The 26705-nt window shown below is 40.2% G+C and overlaps 1 protein-coding gene across 2 annotated transcripts in view; it reads right to left on the bottom strand.

The window, feature by feature from the left end:
* Positions 1-1925: 1925 nt before the first annotated feature.
* Positions 1926-26705, bottom strand: part of syngr1b (synaptogyrin 1b) — a 28439-nt gene continuing 3659 nt past the window's right edge. Inside the window, exons 2-4 of one of the 2 annotated variants that reach the window (XM_005464860.4) lie at positions 7503-7740; positions 5553-5692; positions 1926-3475 (exon numbers count right to left, since the gene is read on the bottom strand). In XM_005464860.4, coding sequence (XP_005464917.1) covers positions 3260-3475; positions 5553-5692; positions 7503-7740 — 594 coding nt within the window. In that variant the 3' untranslated portion in view covers positions 1926-3259. The other variant, XM_005464861.4, reaches the window with a different exon arrangement.

The raw sequence follows: 26705 nt of genomic DNA, 5'->3' as shown, positions 1-26705 counted from the left end.
TTGTGTCATTGTTAAGCCACTTAGCCTATGAATGATAGAAATAAAACATGTGTAAAATAATTTGCAAAGACCTGTTGCTTGCATATCCCAGCAATGTGTTTAGTGTGTCCTTAGAAAATGTGAGGACATTGGATAAGAGGAGGACAAGATGTGAAGTGGCAGGCCTAAAAACTATCTACACGAGATGAATAGCATCTGCTGTTCAACGAAGCCTCATCAGAAACTGTTTCAGTGAACAAGCGGCTGACAAGAAGCCATTTTTAAGGAAGGGAAAAGAAAAAACGATTGGACTGAAAATCAGTGACAACAGGTATCACAGTGAGTGTCTACAGCCACCTGTAAAACCCTGTGGACGCTCTGTCCTTTTTGGGGGGGGAGCATTTCAACCAGAGGTGTGGGGATCTTGTCAAAATTGCTAAAATGATGAACTCAGAAAAGTACTATTAGAGCTTGAGCCAGCATGCGATAGCATCGGGAAAGCGTCTGATTGGGAACGGATTTATTTTTCAGCACAATAACAACCACACACACACTGCCAATGTATTTTAATTCTGAGGGGTGGCTCATGAATTTTGCACAGTACTGTAATCCAAAGATCCAACACCAGAGATTCTCATTTTGCATTTCTTTTGTATTTTCTTTATTTTTATTGGTTAAAACCACATCAAAAACATTTGTACACAATTGTTTTTCTTTAGTCTTACTTTGCTTCATTTCACAGAGGAACATCACACATTTCTACGTCTACACGGATGTACAGCATAAAGTATATATGTGCATATATACTTTGATAATTTGGTCACATTTTTCGTAGCCATATATATATATATATATGTATATTTTAATATTTAATATTGTTATCCCAAAAATAAAAACTTCTCCTTACCTCAAGAGCAACATAAAGGATGAGGCATGGATAACCTCACCATATATCTTATCACAATAACACTCAACAGACCATAGAGCTTTCTTTCTTTTGTCTTTTTTTAAATACAGAACTAGCTTAATGCCCTAAAATAAAGCAGAATCTTTTTCAAACACCGTTATATACTCAATTATAGATTTACATATGTTTATACAGACAGATATACTGGAGAAAAATGGAGCACAAAAAATGGAGCGATGCATGTTCATAAATATTGAGGATGCCTGCAGTTTTGTTGATAACGAGCGGAAAACACAAGTTTCTCGCAAACCTGTTGATAAGGAAGGCGCTATACTGATGACAAACGCTTGCTTTTGTTCAGTAGTTTGACGTGCTCAAGGACAAAAACAAGACCAAATTCATTTTGCTGTACATTAAGACTTAAAGAGAGCATCAGTGAGTTGTGGAGGCTTGTGTTCCTGCGTGATGGATTCTGCTTGGCAGTCAGCACTAAGGCAACAATCGAGGAAAGAAAAAGCTTTACAGGGAAACATAAAAACATCGGCGTTTCAAGGAAATAAGAAAAAAAGGACAAATTTCAATACGCACGCAGACAAACACACTCTCATTATACAGTGGAGGGGATTAGTTGCCTGATAAGCCACTGCTGCTTTTTTATCTATGCTGATATCCTGTAATGGCCCATCGACGAGTTCTGTCAGCAAAAACTTGTGTTCGCAGCATCGATAGGCTGTGAACCTGTGCGTGTGTCTGTGTTTGGGGAGCGCTTTAGCTATATCGCACTTATTTTGCTGACTGACTGAAGACCTCATAAGTTGAAGGCAGTGTGGTCACAAGCATTGATCAGCTACAGGGTGACCTGCCGATAGTTTCTAATCCACCCCCTGCACCCGGTGTCTGTTTGCATCCTGTAGCTCCTTCCCAAGGATGAAGTGAGCCCACTGATGTTTGTCTGCCTAACTGCACCTTCCTGAGATCACCACCTGTTACCTATAAATCCAAAATCTGGAGGATGCTCAAGATTTCTTTGTGTGTGTGGTTTTTTTTTTTATTTGACAAAAAGAGATAGAAACCTGCCAGAATTGATGACATTAACTTCTTCTGATTACTAGTGTTTGTCACATTGGATAAAAATCAGAAGCTGTTGTTAAGCTCGAAAAGTCAACTGAGCTGATCGTTGGTGTGAGTCTTAAATGTAAAATGTCATAAACTCTCCCTGTTCTTTTTAAAAGTAGACTCTTTTTGTTGTACTGACCTTTAATAATGTTTTCTTTACATTATTTATTGTCCCAGGCACATTATTTTGTGCACGTAACCAGGGGTTAAAGTGGGTCTTAACAATTTTCTGGTACCTTGAGTTAATAAATAATAAATGATTGTGGAATGGGTTCATTTTTCTCATGCTTCAGCCTGGTGTTACTTCCAGTGATGGCCTGGAGATACTTGCTCAGTAATAAGAAAATAACAACACACCACGGAGCTTATACAAATTCAACACGTCCCCTTTTCCTTCTCATTCCTGTGATGTGTTCATGGTGCAGATGTAAAGTTGTGGTCGCGGTACTTCCGCATCTTCCTCGCACTAAAGACGAGGAGAATAAATGGAGCAACTTAGTGTACTTCCCACAGAGAGGAGAAAAAGTTCTTGTGGGACATCTCAGAGATGAAATTTAAAGCTGTAATAGAATTGGTTTCAGAGTTTTAAAATCTACACGTGTTGTGAAACTAATTGAAGTATACTCATCTTAGATAGTCAAAGACTGCAGGTTAGTGTAGTTAGTTTGCAGTACTGTGATAGAGCTTACATTGATGCAATATGTTAGACTGTTATAGGCTGTGGTGTTCATGTTAGCTTACATCAGGGGTAGCAGACATCAATTTACATTTAAGGTGATGGTGTGGAACACACGTACTCATAGAATCCGATCTTTATATACTAACTTTTTACTGTCTAGGTGAAATCAGCCGTACATGCAACTGCTTACATCTTGTGAATAACAGTGAATATCGAGTCACAGCATGTACACAAAGAAAAATCTGCTGTAACTCAAAAACCAAACAAGGATTTTATGTGAATTATCTCAAAGTAAGTCTTTTCTCCCCATGCTGCACTGCTACACCCGATCTTCAGGTTTCCTCACCTGCCAGATCCCACTTTAACCCCTGCACGTAACAATAAAAACAGTAAATTGTAGCAATAAATTTGCAACTCAAAACTTGAGGTTGTTGGATCTAGGATGTGATCAAAGATCTGCCCAATACACTAAGTAATGGATTCAGTGTTTCTTGTGTAACACAAAACAGCACAAATATTATTTTGAAGTAGAAACTTTGGACAACTTCATCAGCATACATGAAACTCTCCCTAACATTTCAGTATTCTTGACGCTGGTAGCCTCCGGATCCATCGAAGGCCCCGTCACTGTTGGTCTGGCCTCCTCCTCCTCCCGGGCTCTCCAGGTCATCCCCACCGAATGAGGTGTAGGGGGCTCCGGCTGCATCCTGGCTGGGGTCTGTGTAGTCCTGGGAGAAGAGGGCCGAGTCGGCCCCTAGCTTGTATCTCTGGAAGGCCAGGAAAGACTGGCCCGCCTTGGCGATGAGGATCGTAAATGGAAAAGGACGAGGAGGTGAATGGGAGGCGATTGAAGACAGATGATGAAGCAGAGACGCGGCGATGTTAGTGAGAGGAAGAGAGGGGTCAGACAACAAGAGACAGGAGGACACAGTGGTTAGTTGGCTGGAAAGCTTGACAACATTATTAGACAGCTTTAGTGAATCAGTCACAGTGAGTTGCTTCCTCAGGCAGCAGCACAAAAAACGCAGCTCGTACATTGTGTAGCTCTAGAAGAAGAGCACGAGTTCCCCTTGTGTTGATAATTCAGGAAGGAAATCGTGGGACAAGCCAGAGGTAAAACAGAGCAACACAGAGAAAGTTAAAATGATTTAAGTTACATGAGGAGATTTTCTTTATTAGTGACTGCTCAGATGTTGCAGACACTTGAATAGCTGCAGTACTTTTTGACCTTTTTGATTCTATAAGTCGTACATGACAGCGCATTAGGCCAGCTAACTGTCCAAAAGAAAACGTTCCACAGCATATACTTAGAGGAAATTTGCACTCATTGTAGTCTGAGTTACATGGACTGAACCCTGAATATTTCAGACTTTTTTGTTAATATGAATATAGAACATTTTATTAGCACCTGCATAATAAAACTTAGCCATAAAAGCCAATGAATATTAAATGTTAAATGACTAAAATTAAAGCTCTAACACACTTCTACCTTTTAAATTTAATAAAGTGAAAGAGGGAGCCTGTAAGTGCAAACACAGAGGAAACTGACACCCCTATAAAATGTGTTAAATATGAAGCTGGAGTCTGTAGCAGGACGACTCAGCTTAGCTTGTGTTCTCACTGTAAACGAGGCGAAACACTTATCTAACTCCATCTGAACTTAACATCGTCCAACAGAAAGCTCTTTAACATTTCTCTGCTTGATTGATTGAGCCTGAAGTCCTGCTGGAGAAACTGTCCAGCACATAAACAAAGTCGGTCATCTTGAAACAAGTTTGGATACTTGTTTGGTGTTACTAAGCATTAGCTAAATTAGCTTTCATTTCAGTTGTCAGCAGGACATAAAAACTGCGTGTGTAGAGTCAGCAATCAGATCTTACACAACAGAAAAGGCTTAAAACATCTCCTGTAAGTTATACTTCCACCAACATCTGAGGGCCGTCGAATTCTCCCATTGATTTCAATTGAGGATTTTGAGTGCAACATATCTGTGTAATAATATATCTGAAAATAACCATCTCAACACTGCAATGTGCCCTAGATTATATATGAAATTGTTCCTTTAAGTGAGGAACTGAAAATTTGGGGGGGGTAAGCAATTAATAACTTTATAAAAAAATGGTGTCCAGTCCTAGAAACTGAGACAGCACTTGTTCAGGGGTCCAGGTTTGGTGTTGCAGATACTCTGATTGTCACACTGTTCACACATCTGTTTCAACAACAAACTTAAAAAATTAATTTAGTGAAGCTTTTCTTCATAAATAAAACGAGTCTTTCGTGAAATTCCAACAGAAAAAGCTCTGATTTCACACCTGAGATATTTAGAGCTGCACATGTTTAAATTTAGCTGTTGCGTGTCTTGCACTGATGAATGATAAGGTCAGCCTGCTTGTTAATGTGGGTGTTTGGAGGTGTTTGGATTAGCAAGTGTGCTTTTATGTCTCTGTGTCAGCAACAGCAGTATTTGCTGTAAGAGGGCGCCCAAATCAAGTGCAGTCTCAGTACAGAAAGAGGAGCATGTAGGACCTGCTGCACATGGTTAAGGCGACAGAGAGAGAAGACAAAGTCAAACAAAAGACTGAGGAGGCTGAGGAGGGAACAGCTTGGTGTATTCCTCTTCAAATGACACATTCTTTAACTTCTCCATAGAGAGGAGAGCCTGGGCCCCCTGTTGGAACAATATTTATACACTCATGAGTTCACATGTCAGAAACAGTGAGCAGTACTAAAAAAAAGATGAAGGGAGACACATTTATATAGCTCACTGGCTATATAAGCAAGCTGAGGATAAAAGCCAAATAAGATTCAAAGTTTTAGGTTGTCAGTCCCGTCTTTGGTTACAACACCGTATCAGGCCAGTGAGCTCCTTACCCAAGTGAAGATGGAGAAGAAGGAGAAGGTGATGGCCGCTCGGGCAGCGTCCCCTCTCTCCTTAAATTGGTTGCCCTCAGATACCTGCCACTGGTTGGCCAAGAAACAGAAACCCACAAACCACATGAAGGACCAGAATGCTGGAATAAAAAAAAAAAACAGAGATTCGGAGTAAAATTACTAACTGAACAACTACAAGACAGAAGAAATTCCTCTTGCTTAACTCCAAAATAACAGAATGGAACTCATGTTGCAACTCGATATGAGCAAATTACAGTGTTTACAACTGAATACTTACTTGATTAGATTATGTCTGTATGGCAAATATAGAAATACGGCTGTTTAGTTCAGAATATGCACTAACAGCAGGGGAGAATAGGTAGCCGTCCTATAAAAAACTCAGCCAATCACCACCTTCACCTATAAGGTACTGGTTGATGAATATGTTGTATAACTGTAATTAAGCCAAACTAAACGTTCCCACCTGTTTCAACTCTTATCTCAGCTAGGCTAAGTTCCTGCTGCCATTTGTTTAACAAAACAAGAACAGTTTTACTGAAAACTCTCATAAAGAAAGAGATATTTCTCAAATTGTCGAAAACATAGTGCAGAAAAACAAAGCTCAGGTACCACAGCTGGATGACTAAAGTGGGTAATTAAGTCAGCATAAGAATGAAAAGGTGGAGGCAATCAACTGAGAACAGCAATGGGCCCAAAATGAGCCCTGTGGTATGCAAGATGAGCAGTCAGACAGCAGGATTTACTCATAAAATCAGATATGATTCTTTCCTGCTGGCTGGGGGGGAACTGGAAGAGGAGAGAGAAATTAAAAGAGCTGGAGTGTGGAGGCAATGTATAAAGCCTAATCAGAAATACCCAGGGATGATCAGGTTCCCTTATTTCTTCAGTGTGGAAACCATCTCATATTACAACAGAGAAATCAGAGAGTCAGAGAGTGTAGGTGACGAAAACAGGGAGGGAGAATTCTGTCTGTGACAGGAACTACCTCATTAACCGATCCGACACTTCACTGTCCTGTCATTATATTTGAGTTCATTCCAGTAGCAGTGCAGTGGAGAAGTAGTGGAAACCACTGTCAGGGACGCCAACGCACAACGTCTCAGAGACTTGTTAGTGTCAGATGAGTACTTGTCTACTTATTATCCCTGTCACAGATCTCCCCTTTGTTGTAATAACCTAACTGCATGGCATTTTTATACATTACAAAAATTGCTGACAGGTTTTCGTTAGGTAGTATATTTTGAGCAGCTGGGATAATTTGGGCCTATTTGGGTTTGAGCATCCATGGGAAGTGAATTTAGGTATTTATGAAAGCTGTTTGTAGGAGTCTTTGTTGAGCTCCAGACAAACAGACCCAGAGACTGATCGGCAACCACCTGTTGCTTGGAAGAAAAGTGTAGCCCCTGAACAGTTAGCAAGTGGTTGCTGACACTTTCTATGTGAAACTGGTCGCAAAGAGGTGTACGGTGCAAATACCCTTGTGATTGCTTTGGTTGCTAGCAGATTCCCACAGTCACTGTATTGTAGATGGAAGATGATGTCTTGTTTGCAAACACTTGCCAACTACTCCCCAAGAAAAACTGTGAAACTGAAAAAAGTGTGGCGCAAACTGGAGATGTAGAACGCTCACTTGTACCTTTTGACTCGTAGAAGTAAGGCAGGATTTTTATGAGTAGTCAGCAATCTGCTACCGACCAATCAATCACAAGTTTTTTGGTGCAGCACCATCTGTGCGGCCGGTATCACCCGGCGACAGACAGCAACCGCTCACCAACCGGTTGGTGATTGTACATGGTCTCCAAACCGGTCTCTAAGTCTGTGTAACTGAGGCTTTAGCACATTTGAAGGTAAAAATCCAAACTCAAACAAAATACTTCACAACAACAAAGTATTGTAAACAAATACGGTATGAAAAGACAATGGGTTTACCTGATAACCCAATATCAGCCAGCACAGCTTTCTTGCGGTCTTTGACGCTGCTGATCTGAGGGAAATAGATGTCCAGAGCCAGGAAGCCCACACAGCAAAGAAATGCCATGGAGCCCATAAACACCCCATAATTGCAGGCGTTTTGGTTGCGGTTGAAGATGCAGTACTCCTCCTCTTCTTTGGCCTGGTTGATGTAGCCTTCATTGGCGATGCAGCCAAAGATCACAATGGAGAAGAGCTGAAAAGGAGAGAAGAAGGGATGAAAATGCGTGAACAGATATGACTTTAAGGACTGTAGTAGAGTTTACAAGACAGAATTTGTCAGCACCTTTAGAACATCTGAACTGAGTTTGTACCATAGTAGCTCTGTGAAGTGCTTCTATATGTAAAGCAGCTTGAAGGTTTGCTACTGAATTCAGAAGTCAATTTTTCCATAGTTTGAGCATTTGGAATGAGTGTCGTCACATTTGCCTCCACCTGGTTGCTCAAAAGTTGAAAGTTGAGTATTCAAATGGTGTCACATTTCGTACACGTCAAACTTTTCTAGGACCTTCACAAACAGGTGTCACTATTATGCATGGCTTTTCTTAACTTCTTGTCCACACAGCATTGCCAAAGGCTGGAGCCTATCCCAGATAGCCCTAGGTGAGAAGTGTAGTACACCCTGTGTAGTGTCACTAGTCCTTTACAGACACAACCAACCATTCGTATGTCATTGTTTATCTTTACCAAGATTGTGGCAATCCTTATAATAATTCCATGCTGTTGATTGAGTGTAAATAGTAAGAGAACCATCAATCTGACTTTCCTGCTCGGGTTTACATTTGTGCTCCAGTGCTGTCTTCTATGTTTGCATGTTTTCTGAGTGTTTCATAAAAGCCATTTCCAGGCCATAAAACTCCTACTTGCTGCAGTAGGGTGGTATATTTAGACTGACTGGGTAATGAAAAAACAGCTTTAGCTTGGTGTTTTCAGCTCATACTGTCATGAAAATCCTGCAATAGTCATTTATTAAACATTTCTCATGTCTTCTTCAAACAGTTTTGCTCACATGCCTCTTTTTTTCTGAGAAGTTGGCATTTTGCTGCATTTCTTTACTGCAATTTAACACAACAGCAACACACACAAGCAAACTTTCTGGTTGTTCCACTTAATGAACATACAGGTGACATTATGCTTGTAATAATGGCTGCATGGTGAGAATCACCTTCTTTCACTTCTAAAATGCATTAAACACAACTGAGCCGCTGCTACTGAAAATGAAACTACAGGAAATAAAAGAAAACCCTTGCGGTAAATCATGAGATGCTGCACAGTATATGAGAATGGGCTCTGTCCTGTCTGGGTTGGTGATGCACAGTACAGTAGCTCCACAGGAGACTGTGCTGTCTCCATTTTTGTTCAACTTGTACACCTTAGACTTTCAGTAGATCACCAGAGCGTGTCAACTACAGAAATACTGAGGTACAAGTAATGGGTTAAATGTGAAGACCAACACTGAGGAAGCTGCGATCCTTCACTGTGTGCAGCAAAATGATGGATTTTGTGATTGGCAGCAAACTGGACACTTTTGAAGATGTAATGAGAGGAGGACACAAACTATTGAGCTACAGTAGCTCGTTGATGGATTGGACCACACGGGTCAGCCTTCGCTCTCCACGTGAATCAATGAGCCTTGGCTGCCCATGACCTTGTTGATGGTTCACCACTGTTCCTCCTTACACCATTTTTGATAAATACTGAGCACTGCAGACCAGGAACATCATGCAAGAGCTGCAGTTTGGGAGATCCATCCATCCATTTTCTTTCATCCGCTAGTTCCTGTACATAATCTTGTACGGCATGCCTGCACATGCTTATAATGTTAACCCAAAACAATAGCATTCATTGCTCCTGCACTGCATCTACATTTCAATGTCATTTTGGAGGTATTTGCTACTGGCACTGTAATACTGATCTTCTGTAAAGCTGAACAGAGGATTTATCCTTCCTGCAGTAGTCAGTTAAGGTCGAGGCAGGGACCCTGACAGTGGTAAAATGGAGCCAGTGAAAGGACAAGGTTACTGTGATAGCATCTGAGCTCTCTCTCCTTTGTCTTTTCCCTTATTTTCCTCTCTGCGTCTGTCTCGCTTTGCCTCAAGGAGCGCACACACAAAGGGATACAAAATGGAGTCAATAACAGGGAGCAGGTTAATAAGATATCATCAAATCCCCCTCTCCTCTTCTCCTTGCTCCACTTCAGTGCAGTATCACCAAAACAATATTCGCAGGGCAACAAATGCAGTACAAACTGTGTAGCATGCTACGTTTAGTCGCTAACAGCAGATCAGACAACTCCATCCAGCTGACAAACCCTCAGACCATACCTCCCAGGAGCTTTTTCTGTCTGGAGAAGAGGCAGAGTGTGTTTATGTTTGTCTGTGTGTGGTCTTTGCTGTGGTGAGTGATGGATTCAGAGGGTATCTCTAAATGTGATCCAGAGTAAAAAGAGAGATAAAAAGCTAGACTTGAGCCTTGGGTTGGTGTGTACAGTTTACCCAGCTGTCGTGTCGCTGGGTGTGAGATAAATGACAGCGATACAAAGAGTGAATACAAAGCAAAGTGTACTTCCTCTGACAGCCCTGATCATGAAGGCTAGCTACCAGGCCAGGAGGAGACAGGGATGCCAGTCACGGTGGGATTACAGCACAGTTTTTTCTTTCCTTCTTTATCTGCTTTTGAGCCCTTCAGCTTCTCTCTACTGTCCGGTCCACACTTGGGAAACCCCGATTTCATCTGACATTGAGTTCTTGCTTTCTGAAGTGCCATCTGACTCTATTAAATTTGACAGACTGGCATTTCTTCTCTCTTTAGATACAATCAATTAGATTATGTGAAGGACAAAAGCTTAAAAACAAATTACAATGACTTCATTTTTTATCTGTGGGTGGTGAAGCTTTAACCTATAGCGACTGCATTAAATATATTTTCAAAATGTGTCCCACTGATTAAAAGAACTGAACCTCTAAGTCGTTTGCATATTTGTCAGACTTACTTTACTTACTTTGTTTCAGATAATCAAACAAATGTTAATATTAGACAAAGATAACCCAAAGATAAACCTGTCTGACAACGAGAAGCAGGCTATAAGATCTCAAAAAGCAACACATCGCGCCTCATGCTTTTTCTAAAGGAAAGGCTGAGAAACAAAGTCAGTGACATCTGTCGGTCTGTAAAGGGTTACAAAGCCATTTCTAAGACTTCGGGATTCCAGCAAACCACAGTGAGAGCCATTACCCAGCGAGCATAAAGGGAGTAACTTTTATAAATGGCAGGTAATTTCAAATGCAACATGCAAACACACACACTGTGCTGCTAGCTTACGATCCAGCGGCCTTATTTCAGAGGGAGAGAAAAGAGAGAGCGCTAACTTCACTCAGAGACGTAGAAAGATAAGACAGACAGGACAGGAGAGGAAGAAGAGAGGTTAGATTTAGAGGTAAGGATGCTCAGTCGTATTTGATAAACTGTAAATTTAAAGCTTACATGTAAGTCCTCATGTTTTTAAATGTGACATTATGTTTTTTCATATTGTGAAACATGTTGCAAAACAATCTGAGGCAGAATAACTGTGTTATTTAAAGGTTGTGTGAAAGTACTCTGCAGTATACTGTCAGAGGATGGAAATCTGCCAGGGCAACTCGTGAAACATCTGCTGACATCTCGTTCAAATCAGTTTTGTAAATTTGCAAAGAGCAGCAGATCAGCTGATCACAGCGTGTATGTCAAGAAAATCTACCGGAGCTCTCAGTAGAAATTGTGATTCTTTTCCTCCCGTCGAGCCATTACATCTGATTTTAGGGTTCTCCACCTGCTGAATCCCACTTTAACCCCTTCCCTACGTGTTTTCCTGTTTAGAGGCAAAGTCACCCTCTGCAAGGCAGGCAACAGAAATAAAGCTATTTTTTTATTTTGCTTCTTTTTCTCTGCTCATGTTCTTCTTATGATTCAAGAGTACCTTTATTAGAAATGAAATTTAGACTGAAATAAAATTTGTATTTCTATCTACTAATATTATTTTATTATTACCACAACATAGCACAAGGTCCAGTTAGCTTTGCACAAAAATAGCTGCTAGAAACGTCCTCCAAAAAGCTACTTTTTACTGTCTTGCTTTGAGTATTAACGACGGACCCGACCACAGGCTCATGCTTTTCAGCATCACTTTATTAACACTTTCACAGTTGCTGTCACCAACACACGGCTACAGCTCTACAGCTGCCGCCACACACATCACCAACAACAATACTGCAGGACCCAGAGCAGACTTTAAGCCGGCGAGGCGGGATTGAGGATGGTGCGTCCGCCTCCTCTGCAGCGGCACCACAGACCACGCCCAGCCACAGAGTACCAAGCTCGTACTTTTTCACTTTTACTTGAGTAAATAAGTTGAATCGGTACTTCAACTTGTACCAGAATATTTTTTGACACAGGTACCTGTACTTCTACTTAAGGACAAAATGTCTATACTTGTGCCACCTCTGCATCTCAGTGAGGCGGCTCTGAACTGTGATGGTATTAACACTGTTAACAGTCTCAGTCAAGTCATAACAAAAGACAAAACAATTTAATCCATGTCCATGAATATGACCATGTACATGTTCATGAGTTATGTTTTTAAATAATGGTTTTATTCCTTCACAGATTGTGCAGGATTGTATTTCGATGTTTAATAAGCATTTGAGTCGACAGCACAGCAGACTGACACAGAGTCTGGGGCAATGACCCGGGTTTATTAAAAATATCTGTCATGGTTTCATCACATATTTCTATTTTTTGTTCAACAGCAGCTTGTATCAAAAAAAATGTTCTCCACCTCTGACAAAAAGCCTGAATCCCCAGAATAATGGCCACCGTCTCTTTAACCTACAGCGCAGTGTTATAGTTTGACAGACTGGTGATGAGGTTATGAGCAATCACTATGTTCACCTACCTGAATAAATGGAGAGTATGCACTTAAAACTGACCTTCCCTGGCTGTATTACTTGTATTAATAAGCATTAATAAAAGTGATTCAGCAGGCTATATTATGATAAACAGAGTAACACTCATTCATTTTGTTCTACACAGCAACAAAAGCCCAACTCTTATTTCCATTTTAAAGCTCCAGCACAGAGAGGAAACTCAAGCTGGCATTTAAATCTGCGTCTTGATGGCAAACTCTAACAGTTTGTTACTAAGCATGCGCAACCTTTCTGTTTCCTCGCTCCTCCCTCGGTCCACTTTATGCCACTCTGGATTCTGGCCCATGCCATGCACTCCTCTTTCTGATTAAAGGATGTATGGGGGAGGGCAGTAGCACCTCAAACACCTCAGTCCCATCATTCATCTACCTGCAGTTTGTTTTGTTTTTTTTGTCATGATGAAGAACTAAAGGAGGAGATGGTGGGATTGTGAAGGGGATAAGCAAAGAGAAGCATCGGGGGTAGAAGGGGCATGGAGGCGGTGCTATTTTTAGACCGGCTGCATCATTGCTCCCTCCCCCTCGTCTTTTCCCATCTCCCCTCGTTACTGGCCCTGCCTATGCCCACAAGCATTCTTCAGAAAAATGAGCACGCTCCGACACACATACTCATGCATATACAGCTCAAATGGACGCACAGTTTGTCCACTGCTTCACAGGCCTGGCTCGCTAAAAGAGTCCGAAAATGCACACACACAAGCATCGTGACACAAACGCACAGGCATAAAGCCAATCACATAATGTGGGATATTGTCAGAGCAACAGTAACTTTATTTGCTCACTTGGTCTCTTTCCTCTTTAAAAACACATGCTGCATGTATTTATTTATTTAATCTGGATTTGTGGCGCTGGGTTTAAAGATAAAGAAAAAGTGGCATACTTGCACGTCCAATAAAAATAAAAGACGTGGTGTCCAAAATGATTTCTGAGATCTCTAAAAAGGTCAAAAACTGCAGGATTCACAACACTTCTGTGTTTCTCTCTTACCTTTGTGTCATCGCCAAAACCAGCACAGTAACTGTTCAAAATGTGCCTGTTTGGAGAAGGATGAGGACCATTTACACCCTAAATACACAGACACACCGCCTGGTCTAACTCCCAGCCTGACACATAAACTCTACTCTTCTGCGTCCTCAGTGATATTTGTGAAGTAGATAGTGAAGAACACACACATGCACACGCTTCTTCTTCTTTTATCTTTTAAAGAGATAAGCGTAGTGTCGCTAACACGCTTACCTGCAGGGTCGTCGCTTCTTTTATATGGTAAAGAAAACTTTTAAGTTAACCGAAACGATTCTTTTGAATCTTTCGAATCTTTTAAATCAGTCTACTTGACTTTGATACATTGATTTGAACATACTTTTAAAGCACTAGTCACCAGAACAGCTTATAAGATTTGATGATTTTGTCCCACGTGAAGGAGTTTACACTTCCACCACCATTTTTTCCATAACAGAAGAATTCCAGCCTCCCATTCAGGAATCTTTAACTGTCACGTCTCCTCCTTCTGATTAACATACAGGCAATATTACAATGTCTCTGGTTCACCCCTCACCTTCTGTTGACTCAGTTTTGTCACATTGCGAGCATGAAGCATGTACAGCTGTGGCCCCGAACTTTTTTTATTTGAATACAGAAGGGAGTCTGAGTATCTGTAACAGGGACAAAAGTACCTGCAGGGCCACAAGTTTTTAGTGATGTGACACACTTTGGATTTGAAATGCTCGGAGAATCTGCACTGGGAAATGAACTCATCACCAGGGACTCGCCTGCATCTTGCAAACTCTTTTTTCTTCTTTCTTTTCCAGCTACAGCTTCAAAGACACAAACACTGAATGCACAAACGCTATTCCTTGAAATACGGATTGGTCTCGGCGTGACCTAGTTCACTAAGAAGGAAAACACGCACCGTCTTCAGGATCACAATTATATTTGGTATCACATGGCAGGGGGCAGATTGAATTACAAAGCTTTTCTCTCCTGCTTGCAGCGAAAGTCCGGCGAGGCTTGTGTAACGACTCGAGCTTGATCATGTCTTTATATGCACAGCTAGTGTATGTTGAAGGTGTAAAGTGCAATCTGTTTACTAGGAGTGTCCCACAAAGATACATACACACACATTTTAGAAATAAAAACACAAAAACACCCTTAAAAATGCACAAAAAAATGTGAACTGCACCTAATCATTTCCCGAGAGCTTTGAAACCATAACCAGTGAATCGTGTGACATGGTTTCATATGTGACTTCACTTCTTTGGGTGTGTGTGTGTGTGTGTGTGTGTGTGTGTGTGTGTGTGTGTGTGTGTGTGTGCCGGGGAAGCTGAAGGTACCCCACCCTGCTTAATCTGTAGAGAGATCACAAGGCTTCTGAATGCGGTGAAAGCAGGCACTGTGAAGAATCCCACGTGCTGTCTCTGGTCTTGTGACCATCAGACGGTCCCTCACAAATTGCCCTTTAACAATGCTGATTACAAGATGTGTGTGTGTGTGTGTGTGCTTCTGAAACTTTGTGCATTCGTGCATGAAAGCATGTGCTTCCTGAGAATCTCCCTTTGAAATTGCTGCTGTGTCTCGCCATTCAGACCTTCTTTAGAGCTTTAAGCAGAAATTCTGATATTTGATTAATGCACGTGATTGCAACAACGAAACACACTTACACACAAACACACACCCACAAACCAGCACCCATATCAGCTGCTACCTAGGCCTAAATCACACCGGTTCAATCGGTCTGCTTGTGAATGATTTAAAGCTGCTGTTGTGCTGGCTGAAAGGCCTTTTGCATCCATTGTTGAGAACCAGACAATTGAGCCGGGCCTCATGTCACCCTGCTATTCACTGTACCTCACAAAATCCCGTACTGGAAGTGGCCATGCACACACACACAAATGCACAGACCGTGAGTTAGCAATGTGCAGTTTTGTAGCTGCCTTTTCATAATAATAGCGTGCCCACATTCAAGGAACAAATCCTGTGAAGGTTATCACCTTTGTTGAATCAATCATTCACTGATTTGAACTTGTTTTAAAAATATTTTTACAATTTACACATTTTTATCTATTTTTAAATATAACCAAGTAGTTTCGATGCCTTCAAATCACCAAAAATGAGTAAAACTCAAAAGCAAAATGTAAGAGCAAAAACAACAGGACACGTCTCTCGGTCTCTTGGTTCTGTTTGGATCTGTATGATGTCACAGAGAGGAGGATTTTAGCAAAGTTGGCTTGAAGGGGGAAATTTATTATTATCTTTGTATTTTCTTCAGTAAGTGAAATGAAGCAACACGACTGATATGTTACCCATGTTTTGTGATTATGTACATATTTTAAAAATACAGGTTCAATAGCTAATAATATTAAGCTAATCAGCTATGTAGTGTATCAGTGGAGCTTATGCTAAGTAGCCATGTGAAACCATGGGGTGGTCGCCCATCTGGTAAAAGATGACATTTTTATAGAAAATTCAAGAGTCAATGGGAAGGTCATCATAATATCTGAACATATGATCTTTTGATCAGGATCCAGTCTTGATCAAATATTTATGCCTGTAATAAAAATTACATTTTTAAAGGAAAAATATTAAGGATATTAAGGATAATTGTTTACAAGGGATTCTCAGTCAGCCTGAGAACAATTCACTTCGATAAATGGCGGGTGGCTATGAGCACACTGTGTTGTAAATAAGCACAGCCTATGTGCACTTGTTCTCTCTGAAAACTGTATTACAGGAAGGCGAGGCAGCACAAAAACATGGCTATGTTATGATGCAGAAGCCATGAGAAACCTGGCTGAGAGGCCTGGCTGGGGTCTTGGAGGTCAGAGAGGTTGTTCTGCAGATAAATCCTAAGAGCTCAGGTGGAGCTCCAGCATCTAAACCTGAGCAATCTGGTGCTAATGGTTACTGCTGTTCTGCTACAGTATGTGCATACATGTGCACACTGCAGCCATTTTTTCCCCCCTGCATGCTGCAGGCAGTAAATCCGTCCATCCATTTTATTAACCACTTATCCAGTTCAGGGTTGCATGATGGGCTGGAGCCTTTCCCAGCTGTCACAGGGCCAATGCCATTGAAAATAAGTTGAGAAAAGTCAATTTTAAGGTTAAGGCTGCGCAAACAAAACAGTTTGTGCTGTAAGCACACCATCCAAAAACACACAACCCATCAAAACAGGAAGAAAAAGAAATAAAGGTAGAATAATTTGTTTCTCATGATGCTTTCTAGACTATTAAGATGTGCAGGTCCTCTGAAGTGAGACAGCATTTTATCAATAGGTAGATACACATCGAGGTCAGAACTAGACACAAGTGTCCAAACAGTTGTCTAAAGAATAAAAAAGAAGAAGAGAAAAGCTTACATTTGGCCTATTTTGAACCTCGGCACATCCGACCAATCACTGTGTTTCATGGCCATTTATGTTACATGATGTTTAGAGAAACTGTCAGAATGAAAGGCGTGGGCAACGTGTTGATTCTGATACAGTAAGTCTAAAGCTTTCTAACATCAGTGCCTTTGGATTTATGCCATTCTTTCGACATATAAGTAGTAATTAAAATATGGACTAATGAAAAAGAAACATTTCAGCGGCACATCACCAGTATCTGACATGTGTGCTGTGCTCTCAGTGACATTAATATATTATCTAATTGCAAAAATGGAGGAAATTTCCATTATTGCTTACCATAATGATGCATTTACAGATAAAGAAGACAGCACTGTTGATGCAATCAGATCATCCCAGAAAGAACATGTTCATTTCTGTGAATTCTTGCCTTTTATGTGCTTCAGAGCTTTTATGTGGTCTGAAGAGAACAAAACAAAGCATTGAATGATCAGTAAAAGTAAGTTATGACAGTGGGAAGTGAGCAGAGCTATCTGCTGCATAATACAGGATCACTGCTGGAGGATATTACATCCTGTGTGCGTGCGTGTGTGTGTGTGTGTGTGTGTGTGTGTGTGTGTGTGTGTGTGTGTGTGTGTGTGTGTGGGCTTATTGTCTGCTGCAGAATGTCGGCCCAGACTGGGGATACCTGATTGCTGCTGTCACCATGGCAGCAGCTGCTCATGTAATGAGAGAGAGAGTGAGAGAGACAGGAGACCTTGTCAAAGTACAATTCAAGGAGAGCCACTGCAGTACCAAGGGTACACAATGAGACAGACAGAATCACAAGTTCACAACGGCACTCTGATGTCTGTTCTGTCGAGTCACTCATTCACGCACAAACACACACAATGCTCTCCTCCATACGCCTCTGTGTCTTTTTTTCCCTTTATTATCTCGTTTCCATTTGAAATGTGGTGGCAGTCAGTGAGAACATGACCAGACGAGCCCAGAAAACAAGCATGTATCAGTGCAAGAAAACAGACGGTGCCTCAATCTTGTAAAGCCGAGCATAACAGAATCAAGGGAGAGTAGCACTGCAATCTGGTACGCGTGCTCATTCAGTTACAGGCCTGCTTTTTACATATTTTTAATGGCAACAGCAAGTGAAACTGAAAGGGCAATTTTGTTGTGTGTTCAGCCAGTCCACAAACAGATTTGTAGTCTTATCTTAATGCCTCGAAATTCGAGAGTTTACTCTCTTTTCTCATATGAGTCACAAGGGAAACCGTGCAAGTGATCAGGTATTTGCATAAAACAAAATGCTCCAAAAGTCACCAACACAAATAGCAAAGGTGTGAGGCCCAGTGGCTACAAAGGGCCACGCCTTAACAACAGGAACTATAAATCTTAAGAATAATTAACAATATATACATCAACCCTCCATAAGGTTATCACTAATGGGAAAAATAACCATAGAGACCAAAAGTGTTTTTGTGCCATCCTGTAAATACATTTATTTCTGATGTAAAGTTGGACATTTTAACAAAGAAATCCATTGAAAGTGACTTGCTTTTGGAGCCAGCCTGCATTATATGACACTGACTAGATCAATGTACTGTAGAGCACTATGATGATATACCCAAATAAAGTAGGCTTCAGCCTGCTCATGAACTATTTATGCTGAACAGAATCTGAATCAATGACCAAACTGAAAACGATCGGTTGGTTAAGTTAGGAGATGATTCATTTTTTCAGGCTTTAATACCTGTGAACACAACCAGTACAGGCACCCAGCAGTACCCTTTTCAGTACTTTACACACAACAACAGCTGCCTTGGTTACTGCCTGGCACTGTCTGTGATGTTGACGTCACTGTCACAGTGCTTGCATACTGCAGTATTTAAATGGTAATGTGAGACAATTGTTGGTTATGTTTACATACTAAGGTTTTGTGTTTGTTTACTGTATACCATGCTAATATGACATTTCAGCGCAGCGAAACAAATGCTAAAAGTTAAAACGTCAGCAGCACAGTGTCAAAAAGCTCTTTCTCTGACAACAGCTTTTCATCATCATCATTATCATTCCTGGGTTCATCTTCTTAACAGACACACTGGAGTTATCTGCAGGTCCTTCAAATACTGTAGACTTTGCAGCTTTCAGACATATGTTGTAGTAGACCAGATGTTTCTTCAGATTAGATGTGTTCCCATGGTCAGCTCCATATTTTAAACTACAAATGTTACATTTTGGCACCAACTGATTTAGCATCGGATGCATGCTAATAATTAGGTACAAATAGGGCTGGGCCATATCATACCGTTCACGGTAATACCAGTATAATGTTGGGCAATGAAAATGAAATATTGCGATAGAATATGGGTAAAACGCACATGCGCAGTGCCTATGTTTACATACGCACATGGCGGCGACGCAGAATGAGAAGGGTGAAAGCGAATCATTGAATGAAACGGATGAACCAGAATGTGTTTGTAAAAATGCTGCAACTTCAGTGATGTGGAACTGGTTTAGCTTTCGTCCGTCAGATACACAACAAAGCACTATTTTTGGTAGCGCATGCTAGCGGGCCGTCGTTATTACCGTGTTCTTTGGAAAATACGGCGCACTTAAAATCAATCCTTTGATTGTTCTGAAAATCGACAGTGCCCCTTATAATCCCATGTGCCTTATGTATGAATTCTGGTTGTGTTTACTGACCTCGAAACCATTTTATGTGGTACACGGCACTCGAAAATCTCTCAAATGTTTTAGTACGACTTTGCTAAGCTACGAAGCCGCACCGCTTGATGGATTGTCGGAGCATTACGGCTATCATAGGCAGGAGCCTCGCGGAGTGATACGTACTGTGATTCAACATAATATTACCGTATTGTGTGTGTATAACCTCTTTTTAAGTTTTGTGGATATTATACATGGTTATGCTGAGGATATGTCGGCCAATTTCCACTGGAAATGCCTTTTGGTTAAACTGTCAGCAAGGAATTTGCATTTGCACTGTTAAATTTTTATATAACTTTAATGCACATAAAAAACAGCTGCTTGTTTAAGTGAAAATGCATTGATGGGGTTTTTTGCACTAATAAAGTTGTGGAGTTGTAAAGTATTTTGTCTAGTGTCAATTATATTGTCAGTTATATCCTTATCGCAAATTTTCAAATGTATATCGTGATAAATATTTTTGGTTATATCGCCCTGCTCTAGGTACAAACAGGGATTTATAACAAACAAAACGTTTCCACTACACTGCAATTTCAAATATATAGCAGTCAGAAAAAGAATCACCCACAATCGGTCACAGCAGATGGCTGTCCCTCCTAAAGCCTGGTTCTGCTGGAGGTTTCTTCCTGTTAAAAGGGAGTTTTTCCCTCCCACTGTTGCCAAGTACTTGCTAATCGTTCTGGGGGTTTTTTAGGGTCTTAACCCGACAGTACACTGAGGCTACGTCCACACTAGCCCGGATAAATTTGAAAACGGCGTTTTCATCTGAAAACACTCCGCATCCACAATTTTTCATTTTCAGTCGTTTTCACAGAGTTGTGCGTCCACATTGAAACGGCCGAAGACGCTTACGTTCCAGTACTGCGTATGCATGAAACGCAAGAAGATTCGACCTGCCTCATTTCTGTCTGCCGTTTATTTACTTTCCGGCTCTTTGAAACGTCGCGGCAAAAGGTCGAGGAAAAGCACCAAGTTTTTTAAATGGACTAACAATGAGGTGGACTTGTTGCTGCGAGTAACACAAAATTACAAAGTTGCAAAAGTGAGTGAGAGTTAAAGAATTTGAAGAAAAGCTATCTGGAGCATGTACAGACTGATATTAATCTTTAATAGGGCTGTCAAAATTGAGAGCAAACAAAACAACTGCTGTATAATGCCCTCCGCTATCTTAGTTTAATTGGTCACATGACTGCATCATATGAGTAACAGGCGTCATCGTTTTAGAAAGTCTCCGTTTTCGCTGTCCACACTGTGATGCGAAAGCACCGTTTTCAAATGTATGCGTTTCAAACGAAAACGCATTAGTGTGGACGTAGCCTGAGGCAACTATGGTTGTGATTTGGCATTATATAAATAAGAAATAAGTGAACTGAATTTAATAGAAGGATCTATTTCTACTGTAGTAAGGAGATGTATCAGTGGGGAGTTAAGGATGCTTGTGACACTGGCCAAAAAGCTGAGTAATTTGAAGGATGTATAATCAACATTATTTGACAGGGCTTTAGGTTTTATGAATATTTAATGCAAACATCTGCAGACTTTACGTTCACAATTTCTACTACAAGCAGATTAAGGCAGTCAAACAACATAAAAATGCAACTTGCTTCTTAAAATAGCTTTTGAACAACATCTGAAATTTGACATGTAGGCGCTAACACACTGTGGGTGTGTGAGAGTGAGTAACGAGGAGATGACGGAGTGCCCTGCACTGCAACGGGTTTGTGCTGGTGACATAAAATAGTTACTCATCAAGCACAAAATCTCTTGACCTCTGCAATGCTAATCACCATCATGGCTAAATTTAAAACATTATCCCACGCTATTTACGTAAGAGTGTTTTAATTACATAGCAAATATCAGGAAAGAAGAATTTTCCACAGCAGCTCATAGTTTCTGTCCACTTTTAGATAGGATTCACCATGCTGGGAATGTCAGGTCTTTGGCTAAATGCTCTTTGGGAATCACATTGTTGGTGCGAACGTGCTATTTTATGTCAGTGAGACTCTGTTATCTTTAGCATTTTTTGTAGATTCAACTAAAGACATGGAGGAAAAAATATGTATCTTTGTAAGGCTGCTAGTAACAAAGTGTCTATATGTCTATTTTAAATATACCATTTAAAATAGGTTCATTCTTAGGTTGTTTGTTATGTGCCAGTACAACACTGGTTTATCCCTTAAGTTTGGGGCCTTTTTTGTGCTTGAATGATTCCTAGGTCAGTGTTAAGTGACTTGAAATGCACAAAAACGAACCGACTGGACTGTAAATGCATAAAAATGTTCAAAAAACATGTTTAAAAGTCAATACCTTAGGCCAGGCTAAGACAAGTAACATTATTGGAAGTTTTCAAACCAGCTGTGTCCCATAGTTTGACTTTTAAAGGCATGTTTATATTTAAAATAATCATGCCTATAAGTATATTTGTCTCTTACTGTATTTTTGTCTTTTTTGAGAGTTAAATGGTGAACTTTGATCAGTATTTTCATCCACAGGGCAGACAGAAGTTCCACTTTGGGCATGTTGACTTCTGAAAATAAAAATGCTTCTTTAGCACAGTCGAGTACAACACAGAACTAAACAGCATATTTAGGTGTAAAGTGATTTGATGTTTTATGTTACCCCTGCGATAACCCGAATCCTCGAACAGCAGCAGAATTCAAGGAACTACACTCAAGGGATCGATCCAAGTTTTGAAAGTGATTCTCTACACAGATCAAAGTAGAACCACAGGCAAACAATGTCATGTTTACTTTGCGAGTCAGGTTGACCCTGTTCAGCTTAATTAAATCCAAATATTATCATTTCCTCAATTAGAAAATTATCACGTCCACGTTACTCTCCCTGCACCTGTCACTGTGTTCGCTGTTCTTCTTTTCACCATCCAATACTCTCGTAACTAAAATGCAGCGCTGATTCTCTGAGGCGGACACACACGTCATTATCACCTCCACATTCAGCCCTCATGAGTCAGAACAAGTGGGAGATGGATGGAAAAGAGAGGGCAGAGAATCCTCGACCAACATTCATAAACTTTTCTCTTTCTTACTCATTCATTCTGGTCTCCTCTCTCTCATAAGCTCTTCAGTGATGTTGCCCATCAACAAATGTTTAAAGGAGAAATCCATTCATGTAAAGTGTCTACCCTTGCTCTGTGGGTGATGCTAACTTCATCGTTTTTAATGTTTGTGTTTCATGCAAAAGCCACTTTACTGACTGTATTGGAGATCTCCATCCCAGGCGACCTAATCGCACAATAATTTACTTATCCTAGTTTGTTTCAACGTGCCAGGTTGATTTTAGGCAGTTAAACGTAATGACAGACCATTACCAGGACAATAACAGGTAAATTCAGTTTAACGGTTGGTTGTAATGGAACTTAAATCCACAGCTGAGGACTCCTCAAAGTAAAGACAAAAGGAAATAAAAAACAGAGGAAAACCTTCCTGAAAGACGGGATAATGCTGGATCCAGGGTGTTCCTGTTGTCACTACTCAGTTGCTGACTGAAACGAAGAAATTACGCTCCAAAGAGTGGATATCGTTGATGTTTTGAAAGTCTCAGTAACTGAATAAATCAGAGCAATCCCTTTCATGAAACAATAGATCTGTGTCTTTGTTTTTCCCCTCGCCAAAATAAACCAGAAGACTAAGAAGACTTTTCATTAGGACAAATGTTTCGTCACTCATCCAAGTGACTTCTTAAGTCTCAGCTGAATGCAGGTTACCCCAACGGCATAAATGGTACATTTGCATAATGACCTCCTTACCTGGATGAATTAGTACATTGGAGCCTAGCTAACACCACCAAGTCAGTGGTTCAGGTATGTAGATGACACCTGGGTAAAAATGTCAGGATGTACCACAATTGACTGATCACAGTAACTCAGTGGACATCAAGTTCGCCTGGAAGGATATGACAGGCTAGACTTGTTAGACTGTGAGATTTCCATCAGTAATGGGGGATATTTAAAAGTTAATGTGTACCATAAACAAATGTTCACAGATCAGTATTTAAGGTTTGACTCTTATCATCCACTGAAGCACAAACTAGGTGTCATCAGGACGCTACAACACAGAGCGAACAGCATCCGCACAGATAGAGCGGCCAGGGAAGCAGAAGAACATCATATCAAGAAGGCCCTGAGTAAATGTGGTTATCCCAGCTGGGAAGGCACCTAAAGAAAGCTCTGGGTGATCCAGACGAGAAAAAGGACAACGGTTAAAAACCCTTAGTGATGATACCTTATATGTCAGGAGTATCAGAAGAACTGACACACATTTTTTCTAAACAATTGGCCTGTGTGGCTTTCAAACACCAAAACACACTGCGCCAAAAACTGGTCCACCCCACTGATCGGGTCGCCTGACACAGACAGAGTAATATAGTGTACGCTGTTAATCTCCAGGACGATTGCCATGATTTACACATCAGGGAAACAAACAACCTCTGGCGAAGCGGATGGCACATACATAAGAGCTAACTTGTCAGACCAGGACCCCATGGTCTATTTACACCTACAGTCCAGTAGCCAATCAAGACCATCTCTGAATCCAGGACTAAGGGTACATCTTTCACCAACTTACAATGCTGTGTTTGCAGCCATTCCCCAACTCTCTGTGAATGGTACTCATGACCATTGATCAGTGGTAGTTGATCAATGGTCATGATAATTTGCATATTAACGATCATGAAACTGACCTCACAGCTCATTGTTCGTTAGCGGTGCTAGTTTCAGTTATTATGCAAATGTACCGTTTATAAGGTTGGAGAAACCTGTGACTGAAGAATTCTCTTGGATGAGTGGCAAAACCTTTCTCCCACTGAAAACAGTATGTCCAGATAAACAGAATCAACTTTCTGGCATTATCATTTTACCTGGTTTGCTCTTACCTCTACATTACAAACAGACATTAAATTTTACAGAATGGGATCTTAAATACTGTTCATCACTATAATGGACTTGCAGGAAAGTGCTAAGAAGTGCTTGACCTTTAAGCGATGTTCACATTGGAAGGGACAAAGTTTCATTATTGCTGAGCATGGACTGCTACACTCTCATTGAATTGCTAACAAAATATTGTTTAACCCTCTGAGGTTGAAGATGTTAATTTCTATCTTTCGGATGCAAGCAAAAAGCACTTTTCTGGAAGAAAAAGTTTTGACACATCCATTAAATTGATTGATGTTCTTTGTCTCATGATTGCCAGAACTTAGGAGAACAAGTTTAACAAGAACATGACATGTTTCGATAGCACAAGGATAGGGTCAGAGGTGACAAAACCACAAACATTCTTTATTTAAGTAGAAGTATAGATACTAGTATCAAAAAATACTCTGGTAGAAGATGAAGTACCAATTCAACTTATTTACTCAAGTAAAATAAAAAAAGTACAGTTCTGAAATGTACTCAAAGCAAGAAAGTAAAAAGTAGCTCTTTGAAGGACATTACTACCAGCTATTTTTTTGTGAAGGACCTGGCACTTTGGGGTTATTGGAATGTGTTGTTACACAATGACAACATTTGCATTGTTAGACATAAGATGCATAAATTATATATTTTTGGTTCTTTAATATCTTTCTATGTAATAATCCACAGTAATGGATATACTAACATGATTGTCACATCGCTGGATGTTTGGCATGCAGTGATGTGAAACAATATCTTCTCTTAAATGAGTCAAACCTAAAGTAACGAGACTGTTTTGACAATGTCAGGAGTAGAAAGTAGATATTTGTGAAAAAAATGCACGTTTGTTACATGTTTGTTACTTCCCACCTTTGGTTAGGGTTATCACCGATAATGCTTACGTGCTTTATATTATCAATCGGTTTGTGTGTGTTTTACAAATATGGAAGCGTATGACCCACTGAAGTCTTGGAAAAAGCTGAACTTTTGTTTGCATGTGTCAGTTTTTAACTTCCATTGAAAGTGTGACTTGAAGCCAGCTGCCTTTTCACCATAAGAGCCACAACAGCTACACTACTGGGAAAGGCGTCTAGTATATGAACTAAGGAAGTCTCCTTTATAGTGCTGAATGTTATAGTCTCCTCCCCCACAGACTGCTGCAGGCTCAATATGAAAGTCGTCACACGATACATCACAAGCTAGGCTATGCCTGTTACTATGGCGACATGCTGCTGCTCTGATGACACCTCTGGACAGGGGATGTGGTGAGGAGTCATAAAGACACTCCATACCTGTAGAGTGTTGTCTTAAAGTGTCAAATCAATAGAAAATTATAAACGTGGAAGAAAATCACTGCTGAAGCAATCTGTCACCTAAAATGTAGCTTAAAAACATTTTTGAGGACCATAAAACTCTTTAAGACATTTAAACATGTGCTGTTTTGGTTTCTATTTTTAAGATTTTGAGTACTGAATGCTTAAAGAAACAACTTCAACCATTCAACCTCAACTATGCAACTTGAACATTAATAAATAGTCACATAACAGTAAAATGTATTGTTTAAATATACGATTTAACCCCCTTTGTAGCGCAGTAATCTAGTTAATTCAAACAGAAATAATAATATAAAGATTAAGAAATGAAGATAGAAAAGAAAAAAGAAAAAAACTGCAACCCTAGATAATAAATAGAGATTTTATAACTACAAATATCTACTGAGTTGTGCCATATACTTTCAACATAAAACCCTAAAACTCTAAAAAAAGGTGAAATAGCAGTGATCAAATTGTGCCATATTAAAATATGCTTTCCCTACGTGACTGAAAAATATTCCTGCATACAGACAAATTTACAGCACAACATGTGTCATATGTTCAGAAAACTGCCAGGTTTACTAATATAAATAATATACATCATATTAGTATACCTCGTATACAGCCAAAGATATGAGCTCACAACTAAGCATTACAACGATTAAATCCATGATTTACTGACACATCACATCACTTGCCATTGGCTTTGTTATTTAAGGCTAACAGATTAATAAACTCTTATTTATTTTTACCACAAACCATGCATTTTCTTTGTATTTCTAATTATAATTTTAAGTATAACTTTTTAAGTTTATGGCACTTTCAGGCCACAGAAGCTTTTTAAAGCATTTATAATTTTTAAAAGAAGAACACCTCAGCTCCCACTTTAGTGTCAGGACTAGGGCTGTTCGATATAACGATA

The sequence above is a fragment of the Oreochromis niloticus genome, linkage group LG6, assembly GCF_001858045.2.
Source record: "Oreochromis niloticus isolate F11D_XX linkage group LG6, O_niloticus_UMD_NMBU, whole genome shotgun sequence".
Taxonomy (NCBI): Eukaryota; Metazoa; Chordata; class Actinopteri; order Cichliformes; family Cichlidae; genus Oreochromis; species Oreochromis niloticus.
Note: the sequence above shows the minus strand (reverse complement) of the source record. Positions and strands in the feature narration are given on the sequence as shown.